The following is a 14,106-nucleotide window of genomic DNA, read 5'->3' on the forward strand; positions in this document are numbered from 1 at the left end:
GAAGCCAAAAGCAAAGTGTCTCTCTAACATTCATCCAATGGATAACATAAAACACATTTCACACATTTGTGTTTCAATCATCAAGCATTTGACAGTAATACAAGTTGTAATACACATCAGATCGTGTCCCCATCGTTGTTTTGTTGCCATTTACAGGCTTAAAAGCAGAAAAGCATAGGCAGACACGTTTATTGTTACAGAGATATCCTCAAAATAATCAGCTTTCATTGCAGTATACACTAAAGATCCAGACTTTAATTGAAAACATTCAATGAGCAGGGATACAAGCATGATGGGCCCATTTCTCTCAGCCACTCTTCAAAATGGGCAAGACAAGAGAACATACCCCTGAAGTGATGTGTTTTAATCTGTATATGTCAGAAAATGGCTGCAAATATGCACTCATCTGAATTTACCCAAATCTACAGTCTAAACGTTTAAAGCAACTGGAACTGACACAAACAAGGCCTGTTGAGGACTCAGGTTTGATCTTATAAGCATGTACAGTGTTGCCCCCTTTCTTCGATTTTTGCCTTTTTCCCCCCTAATGAATGAATGAATTAATCAGATGATTAACGATACTTTAATATTAAACAAACTTAATTAAAGAAAATACAAGGAGTTTTAATTCAACAACACATAGGGTTTTCGGTCATAACCTGAAGCACCCAAATCGGATTTAAGTCCATACTTTGACTGGGCCACTCCAAAAACCTTCATTTTTTTAATGCCATTCAGAGGTTCCCTTGCTGGCAGGCTTGAAAACTGTTGCTCACGGATGCTTTCATTAAGTCATTAAGTCTGGTGTAATGAACATGGTATCACAAATAGGAATGAACAGAACCACAGCATCAAAACCTAATAGCTCAACACAATTAGTTTTACAAGAGAAAAGAAAATAAGGACACATTGATTCAAAAACAATAAATCACAAACAAAATGGTGAACTCAAACTCTGATCAAGTCCTAGATATTGCGTCAAAATTTTAAAAATAAAATGTGCTAAAATCCATAAAATTCAATTTCCCATCGTTGTTGACAAGCAGCCTAATGTGATCTGATTGGCCGATGACTGTGATACGTCACTTCCTGTAATTCATGATGGCGCTGCCCATGACAGATCTGGCACATTGACGTGTTCGGCTTCTCCTCGCTCGGAGCTTCGTGGCGTTTTATTGGTAAAAGAAGTCGGCAGATATATTCGTAGCGTAATCTCTGTGGACGTGAGCCGCTGGTGAGTAGCTTTCAGGGGCCTCACCGCCTTGTTAGTGTTGCCTTCACGGAGCTGCTAATGCTAGCTGTTAGCTGTGTGTTTATGCAAAGGTTACATGACACGGCTGCGTGAAAGCACGAAACTTTAAGATGGTTTAAAGCTTTAAAATATAGAAGTAGTAACTTTTCCTTGGCGTGTTTCAGATCATGTCCCTTCACAGACTGACCTTCAGGCTGCGACCCACGGTGAGGGTAATATTCATGGGTTTCTGACTAGCTGCACCTCAGATACAACTCGTTCTCCATGTTTTTATATACAATCAGAGAGGTTAATATATTTTAATGTAGAGCTACTGTGTTACAGGTGGCACATGTCAGATGGCTTCATACCAGTAGATGTGTCCAGCAGCAGGAGGCTGTGGCTGTGGAGCAACAACCAGAGTCCATCTCAGTCTTCAGGACACAGGAGAAAGAACCGGTAAGATGGTTTTTGTACAGGAATCAGGTGGTTTGGGTGAGAATCCAGACTTGCATTAATGATAATCATGTAAAAATGTCCTCCAAGTATGTTAAATAGACCCGTTAACTCATTTATTCACACAATATAAGCTTTTATCAGTATAAAAGATTTTTGTTCTGTTTATGACTTTGTGTTTTCATGTTCATCGGTGTTGGGAGACTGCTTTCCAAAACTGCTGCAGATCAAAAACACACCCTTTGTTTGTTCTGGGATTTTATTGTGTAAATGTGTATTTTTTATTTTTTTAATCTAATCAGAAGTGTACCAAAACATGAGTAGGAGTAGTTATTAAATAAAGAGATGAAGCCACAATGGTGTAGGTGGAGTACACCACAACCAAAAAACCCAGATATGTCCAAAATAGGTAAAGCACTAGAATTTGAGGTGTAGTTTTTTCCCCCCAGTGTATTTTACATAATCAGACATATCCACCAAATCATTTTATGTATTCACATACGGTACAGACGGAAGTTTGGACACACCTTCTCATTCAAAGAGTTTTCTTTATTTTCATGACTATTAATATTGTAGATTCACACTGAAGGCATCAAAACTATGAATTAACACATGTGGAATTATATACTGAACAAAACAGTGTGAAACAACTGAAAATATGTCTTATATTCTAGGTTCTTCAGAGTAGCCACCTTTTGCTTTGATTACTGCTCCGCACACTCTTGGCATTCTGTTGATGAGCTTCAAGAGGTAGTCACCTGAAATGGTTTTCCAACAGTCTTGAAGGAGTTCCCAGAGATGCTTAGTACTTGTTGGCCCTTTTGCCTTCACTCTGCGGTCCAGCTCACCCCAAACCATCTCGATTGGGTTCAGGTCCGGTGACTGTGGAGGCCAGGTCATCTGGCGCAGCACCCCATCACTCTCCTTCTTGGTCAAATAGCCCTTACAAACTTGGGCTCATCAGACCAAAGCACAGATTTCCACTGGTCTAATGTCCATTCCTTGTGTTCTTTAGCCCAAACAAGTCTCTTCTGCTAGTTGCCTGTCCTCAGCAGTGGTTTCCTAGCAGCTATTTTACCATGAAGGCCTGATTCACACAGTCTCCTCTTAACAGTTGTTCTAGAGATGTGTCTGCTGCTAGAACTCTGTGTGGCATTGACCTGTTCTCTAATCTGAGCTGCTGTTAACCTGCGATTTCTGAGGCTGGTGACTCGGATGAACTTATCATCCACAGCAGAGGTGACTCTTGGTCTTCCTTTCCTGGGGCGGTCCTCATGTGAGCCAGTTTCTTTGTAGCGCTTGATGGTTTTTGCGACTGCACTTGGGGACACTTTCAAAGTTTTCCCAATTGTTCGGACTGACTGACCTTCATTTCTTAAAGTAATGATGGCCACTCGTTTTTCTTTACTTAGCTGCTTTTTTTTTTGCCATAATACAAATTCTAACAGTCTATTGAGTAGGACTATCAGCTGTGTACTGTATCCACCTCCTGTACAACACAACTGATGGTCCCAACCCCATTTATAAGGCTTGAAATCCCACTTATTAAACCTGACAGGGCACACCTGTGAAGTGAAAACCATTTCAGGTGACTACCTCTTGAAGCTCATCAACAGAATGCCAAGAGTGTGTGGAGCAGTAATCAAAGCAAAAGGTGGCTACTTTGAAGAACCTAGAATATAAGACATATTTTCAGTTGTTTCACACTTTTTTTGTTCAGTATATTATTCCACATGTGTTAATTCATAGTTTTGATGCCTTCAGTGTGAAGCTACAATATTAATAGTCATGAAAATAAAGAAAACTCTTTGAATGAGAAGGTGTGTCCAACTTTTGGTCTGTACTCTGTGTTTTAAACTTCTCACAATCACTGTTCCATCAAATATTAAGGACCTTTTCGATGGAAAAACCTCCTCCATCTAATCTAAAAGAGCTGCTCAAATCTCTGCAGACCCCACACACCCTGCACATAAACTGTTTAGAGTTTTACCTTCAGGTCGCCGCTACAGAGACAGTTTCTTCCCCAAGGCTGTTTCTCTGCTGAACATTCAATAGAGTACAAAACAACAGCATACAGATGTTGCAAATGCACCATGTTATTTATATATGTGTATATTTGTATATTGTATATATGTATATTCTTTAATGCAAAAACAAAACCAGAGAGAAAGTGTACCGGAGTCAAATTCCTTGTTTGTATGTACGAACTTGGCAATAAAGATGATTCTGATTCGTCCTCACCCATCCAAACCCTCATCCCTTTACATGATTGGGTGATTCATTATGTAGGTAGAAATGTTTTCACTGAATACATTGTAGTTTGTAGTATTCCTGTAGCAAAGTCTGTTCTTTTTCTCATATATATTTTAGTTTTCTTTCCATATGTGTCAACCATAATGAATGAGATTTTTATGTTGTACTTTTGAAGTTCAGCTCTATAATGAAAGATGTGAAGTGGTGTTTTGTTTTCTGAATGATCCATTTTCATCTATCTCGGTGGCTTTCCAGGCTTGCCACTCAGAGAAGCACGTCGGACAGTTCTACACCCTGCCTTCTGCACACGTCCGGCACCTGTTTCCTAACGGCCTACCATGGCGCTTTCAACACCAGGCAGGTTCTTCTCTGGATGTGCAACAAGAAATAATGGCTTTAACAGATGTCCTCCACAGCCAACCTGGTTATAAATCGTTGTGTATGATTTCTAGACGAAGACGTTCAATGAGACCTGCATCATGGTGCGACAGCCAGCCTTGGAGGTCATCTCTTGCCTCAAGAAAGCTGACTACAGCCAACCTGCCCTGAGATATTTATTCTGTATCCTTCAAAGCACCAAGCCTCGCTGACTGAAAAATAAACAAATGTTCTTTTGCCTCCAGATTCTGAATAAAACTGCTGTTGTCGTCCTTATCTGGTGGCTCAGACGGGTTGAAGGGGAGTGGGAAAACATTGTCGCTTTGTCACACGGTCCACTTCTGTTACACACAGGGATGGCTGGTGCTCCACGTCCCTGATGGTGAGACGAACACACGTCACACAAGCGTTTAACTGAAAACCAGAGAGAGTAAAACCCCTCTCCATCTCCTCTGCTTTGTACAGCCCACCTGTGGGTGAAGAACTGTAAGGAGCTGCTGCCATCATCCTATAGTTCCTCCCGCTTTGACCAGCCGCTACAAGCCACCACATGGTTACGCAACTTCAAAATCACTAATGAACCTTTTCTTTCAAAGGTAACATTTACTCACCTATTAACCTTTATGGTAGAGTTACCACAGCAAGAGACCAACAAGGCTTGTATTGGGTTTCAGTTTTGTCCCATTATTAGAAATTTTGTACAACGTTAAAGGAGCATATAACACATGTTGAAGACACCAGCTGGATTGGTATAAAACTGAAAGTAAATTTTAGTTTTAAAAAGTAGTTTTTCTACTGTAATTTTGTTAAATTATAAAATTACAAACCAAATGAACAGTTTTTGGCCATTTAGAAACCAGTTTATTCTTTGGAGTATACTATAAAATCTCTAATTGACTTTCATTGATGTCCTTTTTTTAAAATGGTAAATAAAACTCAGCTGAAGTTCTGAACTGAGATATTCAGGTATTTAATAACTACACTAAGATATCGTTACACAAGTATTCATACAACCTGTAGTTTTGTTTCCACCTTTACCCTGTTACAACCACAAATGTCAATGTATTTTACTCCTGCACTGAAAAGTGCGGTGGGCATTTGTATTCAGCCCCCTTTAATTCAATGTCCCTTAATAGAGTCCAATGGAGCACCAGAGTCCATTTAGGAAGTGGACCGAGATCACCTCAAAAAGTGGGTCTTTGGAACAAAGGGGGAAATGAACCCTGGCCCGATTAAAGCGGACCCAACATGGCAGGTGTGAATACACCCGGAGTGTCTAAGTTAACCTCCGTATGAATCCAGCTGTTCTGTGAAGGCCTCAGAGGTTTGTCAGAGAACAGCATCAGGGAGACCAGAAACAGCAGTTGTATAGTTACAATTATGTGTTTCTTCGTGTCTGTCACATCTTATCTCAATGAAATGCATTCAGTTTTGTGGTTGCAAACGTGGGGAAATGTAAATACGTTTAAGAGGTACCAATTCTTTTGTCCTGCAGTGTACATGATCTCTGATCTGGGCTTTCAGAATGTGCTGCAGAGATTTCTGCAGAGGGCTTTTAGTCTTTATATAAGGCAAATATTTAGAGACACAACTGCAAATCAAAGTTAATGTAAGACAAAAAAACAAATCGAAATCTTTGAAACTTTTTCGTTTCCTTCTTAGATAAAAACAAAGGAGCGGTATGTGTGGACGAAGAGGGAGGCCACCGAGGCTGGGAGTCCACTTGGAGAGCTGGTGGATCAGGTCAGTCCTCTAAAGTGTCTTTATCTTCCTCTCTTTCCAGTGTTTTCATTAATAATGCGGTCTCTCTCACTCCCTATGGACTTTCTCATGATCTCTGCTTTATTTCCACTCGAGTTAACTCTCCTTCTGGAGTCTTTAAGGTTTCATCTTTCCACCTTGCCCGTGCTCTGCGGTGATCAATAGCCAATGAGCCGAGCAGAATGATAGATCAGCACAATGTTGTTGTACCACACACTGATGGGGACAGAAAGGAGCAGTGGATTTATGTGCAGCTGCAAAATCCTCACTTTTTGTCTGTTATGGTTCAGTTTGGGCAGATTTCTTGGATCAGTCAGCGCCGGTCTTGTCAGCTTTACTGTTTATGTTGAATCCGCTGTGCAGGGTGCTAACATGATAAGAGGAAATACTGATAAGTGTCTCTCTGACCGCATGATTTGATTTGTTTTTTCTATTAATTTGTCAAAGGCTTTCTGTTATTTTTTTTAATCTGAAAAAAGTTAAGGCTTAAAATGAAAAGCATTATGGACGAAATCCTTCTTAACTCTACTGTTTACCACAATGTGGTTTGTTTGAATTTTTTTGATCCTATTATTATATTGCAGTTTGATTTCCACAGTCATCAGATCATATCTCCTTTGCTGCAGGGCATATCTCGAGTGAAGAGCAGCAGCGACGTGGTTGGAGCGGTGATGAAGGAACTCCGGCTGCAAAGCAGCCAACCGGGAGCGGATTTCCGTATGGCCGTGGTTGTGGATGGTGTGAATGCCCTGTGGGGAAGATCCACCATCAAGAGGCAGGATAAGACCGCTGTAAGGGAAACACATCAGTCATGCTGTATCCTTTTTTTTTTTTTTTTCACAAACAGGAAGTCTTATGTGTCTTTCTAAATGTCCTCAGGTGGATCCGGAGGAGCTCACTTTAGTTTATAACCTGAGAAAGCTAATGAAGAATGACTGGGTGAGAGGAATACAAGAGTCAATCCCTCAAAATGCTGTGTTTCATAAACTTTCTGTTGACATAAACTGTCTTGTCTCAGAGCGGAGGGGCCATCATTACCACTCTGTCTCAGACTGGCTCCCTCTACACCCCAAAATCTGCCTACTTACCTCAAGAGCTGCTAGGAGAGGTAAGAAAATATTGTGTTTAGGCTAATATTTGATCAGGTGCCAGGGGCGTATCCATCTCTGCTGCCCAGGTTAGGCTAAGATACATGGAGAACAGGAACAAGATGTTTAATTAGGGAAAGATGCATCAAATGCAGCCTCAATAAAACAACTTTATGTGATAAGCCTAATTTTTAAAGGGTCTTAAAAAAATTATAAAGATTCCTAAACAGAATAATCTGTTTTAGGCCTTTAAAACTCTTAAATACGTCTAGAGTGTGTATACTTAAATTAAATTACACTAAATTAAATTCAGACATAATGCCTTGCAGTAGTATTCAGAACCCCAGACCCTTTCCAGATTTTGCCATTTAACTGCAAACTTGTATTTTGGGTCTTTATGTGTTAGAACAGCCCAAGCAGAACTTAATTTAAACGTAAGGAAAAGGATAAATGCTTTTAAAAATATGTACAAACAAAAATCTGAAGTGTGTCCCATGCATTTGTATCCGTCCCTGTCAGTCAGTGCTTTTGTACTACTATATTTTACTGTTACAGCTGCAGGTCTTGTGGAGTGTGTTTATTCCAGCTTTTTACATCTACATACTGGGATTTTTTACCAATTCTTTGCAAAATAGGTCAAGCCCAGTTAGACTGGATGGAGAGCATGTAGGAACTTTAATTTTTAAGTTTTGACAGATTCTAGATTGGATTTAGCTTTGGACTTTGACTTGGCCATTTTAACACATGAATATGCTTTGAGTCGAGCCATTCCAGTGTAGCTATGCCTGTATGTTTATGGTTGTCCTGCTGAAAGGTGAACCTCCGCCTCAGTTTCCAGTCTTCTGCAGCCTATATCAGGTTTTCTTCCAGGATTGCCCTGTATCCAGCCTCATCTGTCTTCCAGTCTACTTTGTCCAGCTTTCTTATTCCTGGTAAAGAAAAGCATCCCCACAGCATAATGCTGCCGGCATCGTGCTTCAGTGTATTCAAAGTATGTTTTTTGCCACACACAGAGGTTTGCATGTAGGTCCGAAATCTTATTTATGGTCTCATCTTAGACCTTTTTTTTTATATGACTCGTGATAAACTGACTTTTAACTTCCACAAAACCTCATTTTTAACTAGTCTGCTGTGTTTCTTGGTCTTTATAATGCTGTGTGTTCACTAATGTTCTTCTGCTAACCTCTGAGGTCCTCGCAGAATGGATGGATTTTGCTCGATCTTGTATCTCACACAGGGGGACTTTGTTTACTTATCAGCTGACTGGCTGTAGTGGCTAAAAACAAATGTGTGCCACACTCTTTTTGTATTAGTAGAAAGTTGTGAAAATCATGTATTATTTTCCTTCACTAATTGCACCACTCTGTGTGCATTTATCACATAAAATCTCCCTACAGCACATTAAGGGTTCATTTCAGGAAATCCTTTCATCCATGGACTGATAAATCCCTCTTCTAATACAAGATTTAAAAGTGGGATCACGTAACCCACCCGATGGAAAACATTTGCATTATATGAGAATTATTCATTATTTACCTTACCCTTGACTGTCTTGGTTTCACTTTAGCTTTTTTCATCACATTAATGCATATTCGAAAACATTTATCATTAATTTCATCCCTTTGCTCTCCTGTAGTGCCTGAAGCAGCCATCGTGGTTTCTGGCCATCCTTTTTTTTTTACATTTAAATCTATTTTAAAAATCACCCAGACTTTGTGATCTTGATGCATATCTGGGCATAATAATTAAAGTATTATTTTAAGTGTCTCACACACATAAAGACAACCGATTTATTGCTCTGCTCTGTAACTTCCTGTCTGTGTTGTCCTCAAAGAGGGGCTTTGACAGCGTGGATCCATTCATCCCCGTATCAGTGCCCAACTACAGCGAGAAGGAGTTTGAGAGCTGTTACCTTTACTACTTGGACCGGAACTGGCTGCAGCATCCGCAGAGTGAGTTACAATTTTTTCGCTCTGCAGTTATATGATTAAAAAAGACACTTATCAAAGGCTTTTCTCACCACGTTTGCTTTTCCATCAGGCCGAACAGAAGAAGGGAAGAAAGAACTCATCTTTTTGAGTAACAGGAATCCATCCATGTTGGAAAGACTTTGTGGCTTCTTGTGAAGTCACAGAAACATTTCATCATAACAATGCCACTGTATCAGAAATATACAAGCAAACATCCATGTGTGTAATGTGAATCTTGCTGTAAATTATATTACTTTGTTGCTTTGATAACAAAACATTAACACAAAACTATGTTTGTTTGTTTTTTGTATTTAAGGTTGGTTTTAGGCATCCTAGTGCACAATTTTAAACTAATAAAATAGTGCAAGTTTGAAAGAATTTGGGTCAAGTTCTTGTTTGACACTGTGTTGCATCACTATGTTTTAACAACACCGGGGAACCAATGAATAGGCTTTCTATTTCAAATATAGTGCCAAGTATTTGCCCCCTTACATATTTCTTGTTTTTAATTTGTATCACATTTGCATGTTACAGATCATCACAGAAATGTTAATATCATTCAAAGACAACCCGAATAAATACAAAAGGCAGTTTTCAACAACATATATTAGGAGAAAAAGGTGATCCAAACCAACCTGGCTGTATGTGAAAAGTAATTGCCCCTAAACCTAATAGGTTACTAATTCCCCCCTGGCAGGTACAACTGCAAATGAGTCTTCTAAATATCTGTGGAGGAACTTTGAGCCACTCATATTTTCAGGATAATTTGATTCACATTGTAGGGTTTTTGAGTATGAACGACCATCCGGAAACATCTAACTTTAAGTCGAGGCGTTCACTCAGGATACTCCAAAGGCTTTTTTTTTTTTTTTTTTAGCTTAAATGTGAATTTGCAGGTCTACTTCATATCAGCTGCGTAAGCCAAGTATGCCAGAGCTTAAGGTTACAAATTGATGGCCAGATATTATCTTTCTGCTTGAGAGCAGAATTCATGGTTCCATCAATTACATGAAGTCGTTCAGGTCCTGAAGCATGAAAGCGTTCCCAGACAGTCACACTGCCACCACCATCATGTGCCGTTTATTTTTCAGCAGACGTAATGGGGTGTGCAATTTCCAAAAAGATCCAGTTTATTCTTGTCAGTTTTTCTTAAAGGTCTTGGGGATCATCTTGATGTGTTTGGTAAATGTGAGACTGGCCTCTGTGGTTTTTTTTTTAGCAATGGTGTTTACCTTGGAACTATCCCATGAATGCCATCTTTGCCCCGTGCTGAATTATGAACACTGGCCTTAACTGAGGCAAGTGAGGCACATCGTGCTTTAGATGTTTTGGGTTATCTAGTAACCCCATGGATGATGCAGTTGTAGTTTGGGAAGGTTTACAACTGTCCCATGTTTTGTCCATTTGTGGATAATGACTGTCACTGAGGGTCACTATTTCTAAGGCTCACATTTTAGCAGTCTTAAAGTTTTTCTGTTCATTTCCATTTTTCTATATTATTACAATACAATTGTAACTTTACTTTAGAAAACATCCGTCTTTGGTTGCCATGTTGCCTTCCCTAGCTGATTTATAAAGAATTAACCCTTTAATTACATCCTTCTACATTTATGTTACACCTTAGTCTTTGCCAAACAAGCTCGAAGGCACAGAAGGGGGAACATTTATGAATATATGTTTCTTTTTCTTTATTTACAGCAGATATGGCTTTATTTCTAAATGCTCACCAATATCCGTGTTCCTGAGCAGATTTATGAACTGGAACATGGGATTTATCATAGTTCTGTAAAGAATTAAGGGGTATCGTGTGAGCAGAATATAGCTTCACAATCTTTTACTAATTCTAGGACAGCTAGTTGGTCTGCTTGTCATTCCAAGAGTACTCAGGTCTTCACACTCCTGTGAACTATATGTACATGACTATATTGTAACAAATAAGATTGACTGCAATTGAATCAGAACCGACTGAATTGATATTTGTGATGATTTGGTGGTATATAAACCATCTGAATTGAACTGAAACTGGAGAGTACTGGAGAGGTCCAAGAATGTAGTGGCTAAAATGAAGCCAGCCTTATGCCTGAGGCCATGGATGTCAATCAGAAAGAGGGTGGATTGTCTTTGCCTTCAGCAGACGAATAATCATTGAGTGATGGTAGGAATGAGCAGGAGATATATCGACAGGTAAGGGCCTCATCTCTGTAATGCAATGGCTTCTCCAGTCTGTTGTAGTAAAGTAAGAGCTGAGCCAAGCAGCAAAACTCAAAGTTTACTGGTCTGTCTATGCTGTAACCTAACCTCAAGAGATGCAAATTACGACCGAAAGATAAAATAAATGACTAATGTAAACTTCCTTTGAAGGGTGGCTGGGCTCATCCTTAGAGATAGGGTGAAGTGCTTCATCAGGGGAAGCCGGAGTACATCCCCTACTCATATACAGGTCCTTCTCAAAATATTAGCATATTGTGATAAAGTTCATTATTTTCCATAATGTCATGATGAAAATTTAACATTCATATATTTTAGATTCATTGCACACTAACTGAAATATTTCAGGTCTTTTATTGTCTTAATACGGATGATTTTGGCATACAGCTCATGAAAACCCAAAATTCCTATCTCACAAAATTAGCATATTTCATCCGACCAATAAAAGAAAAGTGTTTTTAATACAAAAAACGTCAACCTTCAAATAATCATGTACATTTATGCACTCAATACTTGGTCGGGAATCCTTTGGCAGAAATGACTGCTTCAATGCGGCGTGGCATGGAGGCAATCAGCCTGTGGCACTGCTGAGGTCTTATGGAGGCCCAGGATGCTTCAATAGCGGCCTTTAGCTCATCCAGAGTGTTGGGTCTTGAGTCTCTCAACGTTCTCTTCACAATATCCCACAGATTCTCTATGGGGTTCAGGTCAGGAGAGTTGGCAGGCCAATTGAGCACAGTGATACCATGGTCAGTAAACCATTTACCAGTGGTTTTGACACTGTGAGCAGGTGCCAGGTCGTGCTGAAAAATGAAATCTTCATCTCCATAAAGCTTTTCAGCAGATGGAAGCATGAAGTGCTCCAAAATCTCCTGATAGCTAGCTGCATTGACCCTGCCCTTGATAAAACACAGTGGACCAACACCAGCAGCTGACACAGCACCCCAGACCATCACTGACTGTGGGTACTTGACACTGGACTTCTGGCATTTTGGCATTTCCTTCTCCCCAGTCTTCCTCCAGACTCTGGCACCTTGATTTCCGAATGACATGCAGAATTTGCTTTCATCCGAAAAAAGTACTTTGGACCACTGAGCAACAGTCCAGTGCTGCTTCTCTGTAGCCCAGGTCTGGGGAATGCGGCACCTGTAGCCCATTTCCTGCACACGCCTGTGCACGGTGGCTCTGGATGTTTCTACTCCACATTCAGTCCACTGCTTCCGCAGGTCCCCCAAGGTCTGGAATCGGACCTTATCCACAATCTTCCTCAGGGTCCGGTCACCTCTTCTCGTTGTGCAGCGTTTTCTGCCACACTTTTTCCTTCCCACAGACTTCCAATGAGGTGCCTTGATACAGCACTCTGGGAACAGCCTATTTGTTCAGAAATTTCTTTCTGTGTCTTACCCTCTTGCTTGAGGGTGTCAATAGTGGCCTTCTGGACAGCAGTCAGGTCGGCAGTCTTACCCATGATTGGGGTTTTGAGTGATGAACCAGGCTGGGCGTTTTAAAGGCCCCAGGAATCTTTTGCAGGTGTTTAGAGTTAACTCGTTGATTCAGATGATTAGGTTCATAGCTCGTTTAGAGACTCTTTTAATGATATGCTAATTTTGTGAGATAGGTATTTTGGGTTTTCATGAGCTGTATGCCAAAATCATCCGTATTAAGACAATAAAAGACCTGAAATATTTCAGTTAGTGTGCAATGAATCTAAAATATATGAATGTTAAGTTTTCATCATGACATTATGGAAAATAATGAGGTGACCGGACCCTGAGGAAGATTGTGGAGAAAGGCCGATTCCAGACCTTGGGGGACCTGCGGAAGCAGTGGACTGAGTCTGGAGTAGAAACATCAATAGCCACCGTGCACAGGCGTGTGCAGGAAATGGGCTACAGGTGCCGCATTCCCCAGGTCAAGCCACTTTTGAACCAGAAACAGCGGCAGAAGCGCCTGACCTGGGCTACAGAGAAGCAGCACTGGACTGTTGCTCAGTGGTCCAAAGTACTGTTTTCGGATGAAAGCAAATTCTGCATGTCATTCGGAAATCAAGATGCCAGAGTCTGGAGGAAGACTGGGGAGAAGGAAATGCCAAAATGCCAGAGGTCCAGTGTCAAGTACCCACAGTCAGTGATGGTCTGGGGTGCCGTGTCAGCTGCTGGTGTTGGTCCACTGTGTTTTATCAAGGGCAGGGTCAATGCAGCTAGCTATCAGGAGATTTTGGAGCACTTCATGCTTCCATCTGCTGAAAAGCTTTATGGAGATGAAGATTTCATTTTTCAGCACGACCTGGCACCTGCTCACAGTGCCAAAACCACTGGTAAATGGTTTACTGACCATGGTATCACTGTGCTCAATTGGCCTGCCAACTCTCCTGACCTGAACCCCATAGAGAATCTGTGGGATATTGTGAAGAGAACGTTGAGAGACTCAAGACCCAACACTCTGGAAGAGCTAAAGGCCGTTATCGAAGCATCCTGGGCCTCCATAAGACCTCAGCAGTGCCACAGGCTGATTGCCTCCATGCCACGCCGCATTGAAGCAGTCATTTCTGCCAAAGGATTCCCGACCAAGTATTGAGTGCATAACTGTACATGATTATTTGAAGGTTGACGTTTTTTGTATTAAAAACACTTTTCTTTTATTGGTCGGATGAAATATGCTAATTTTGTGAGATAGGAATTTTGGGTTTTCATGAGCTGTATGCCAAAATCATCCGTATTAAGACAATAAAAGACCTGAAATATTTCAGTTAGTGTGCAAT

General features: G+C 40.6%; 1 protein-coding gene across 2 annotated transcripts; it reads left to right on the forward strand.

The window, feature by feature from the left end:
• Positions 1 to 1,071: 1,071 nt before the first annotated feature.
• On the forward strand, positions 1,072 to 9,515 carry dap3 (death associated protein 3). 2 transcript variants are annotated; one of them, XM_047356789.1, is made up of 13 exons: positions 1,072 to 1,234; positions 1,417 to 1,464; positions 1,577 to 1,690; positions 4,196 to 4,297; positions 4,393 to 4,501; positions 4,608 to 4,700; positions 4,784 to 4,914; positions 5,981 to 6,061; positions 6,706 to 6,870; positions 6,959 to 7,018; positions 7,098 to 7,187; positions 9,002 to 9,119; positions 9,208 to 9,515. In XM_047356789.1, exons 2-13 carry the CDS (start codon positions 1,420 to 1,422, stop codon positions 9,291 to 9,293), a joined length of 1,194 nt encoding a protein of 397 aa, XP_047212745.1. In that variant the 5' UTR covers positions 1,072 to 1,234; positions 1,417 to 1,419; the 3' UTR covers positions 9,294 to 9,515. The 2 variants fall into 2 exon arrangements, with proteins under 2 accessions (XP_047212745.1, XP_047212751.1); XM_047356795.1 differs by having other exon boundaries at positions 1,074 to 1,234; positions 1,417 to 1,458.
• The last annotated feature ends 4,591 nt before the right edge of the window (positions 9,516 to 14,106 follow it).

The sequence above is a fragment of the Girardinichthys multiradiatus genome, chromosome 3, assembly GCF_021462225.1.
Source record: "Girardinichthys multiradiatus isolate DD_20200921_A chromosome 3, DD_fGirMul_XY1, whole genome shotgun sequence".
Classification (NCBI taxonomy): domain Eukaryota; kingdom Metazoa; phylum Chordata; class Actinopteri; order Cyprinodontiformes; family Goodeidae; genus Girardinichthys; species Girardinichthys multiradiatus.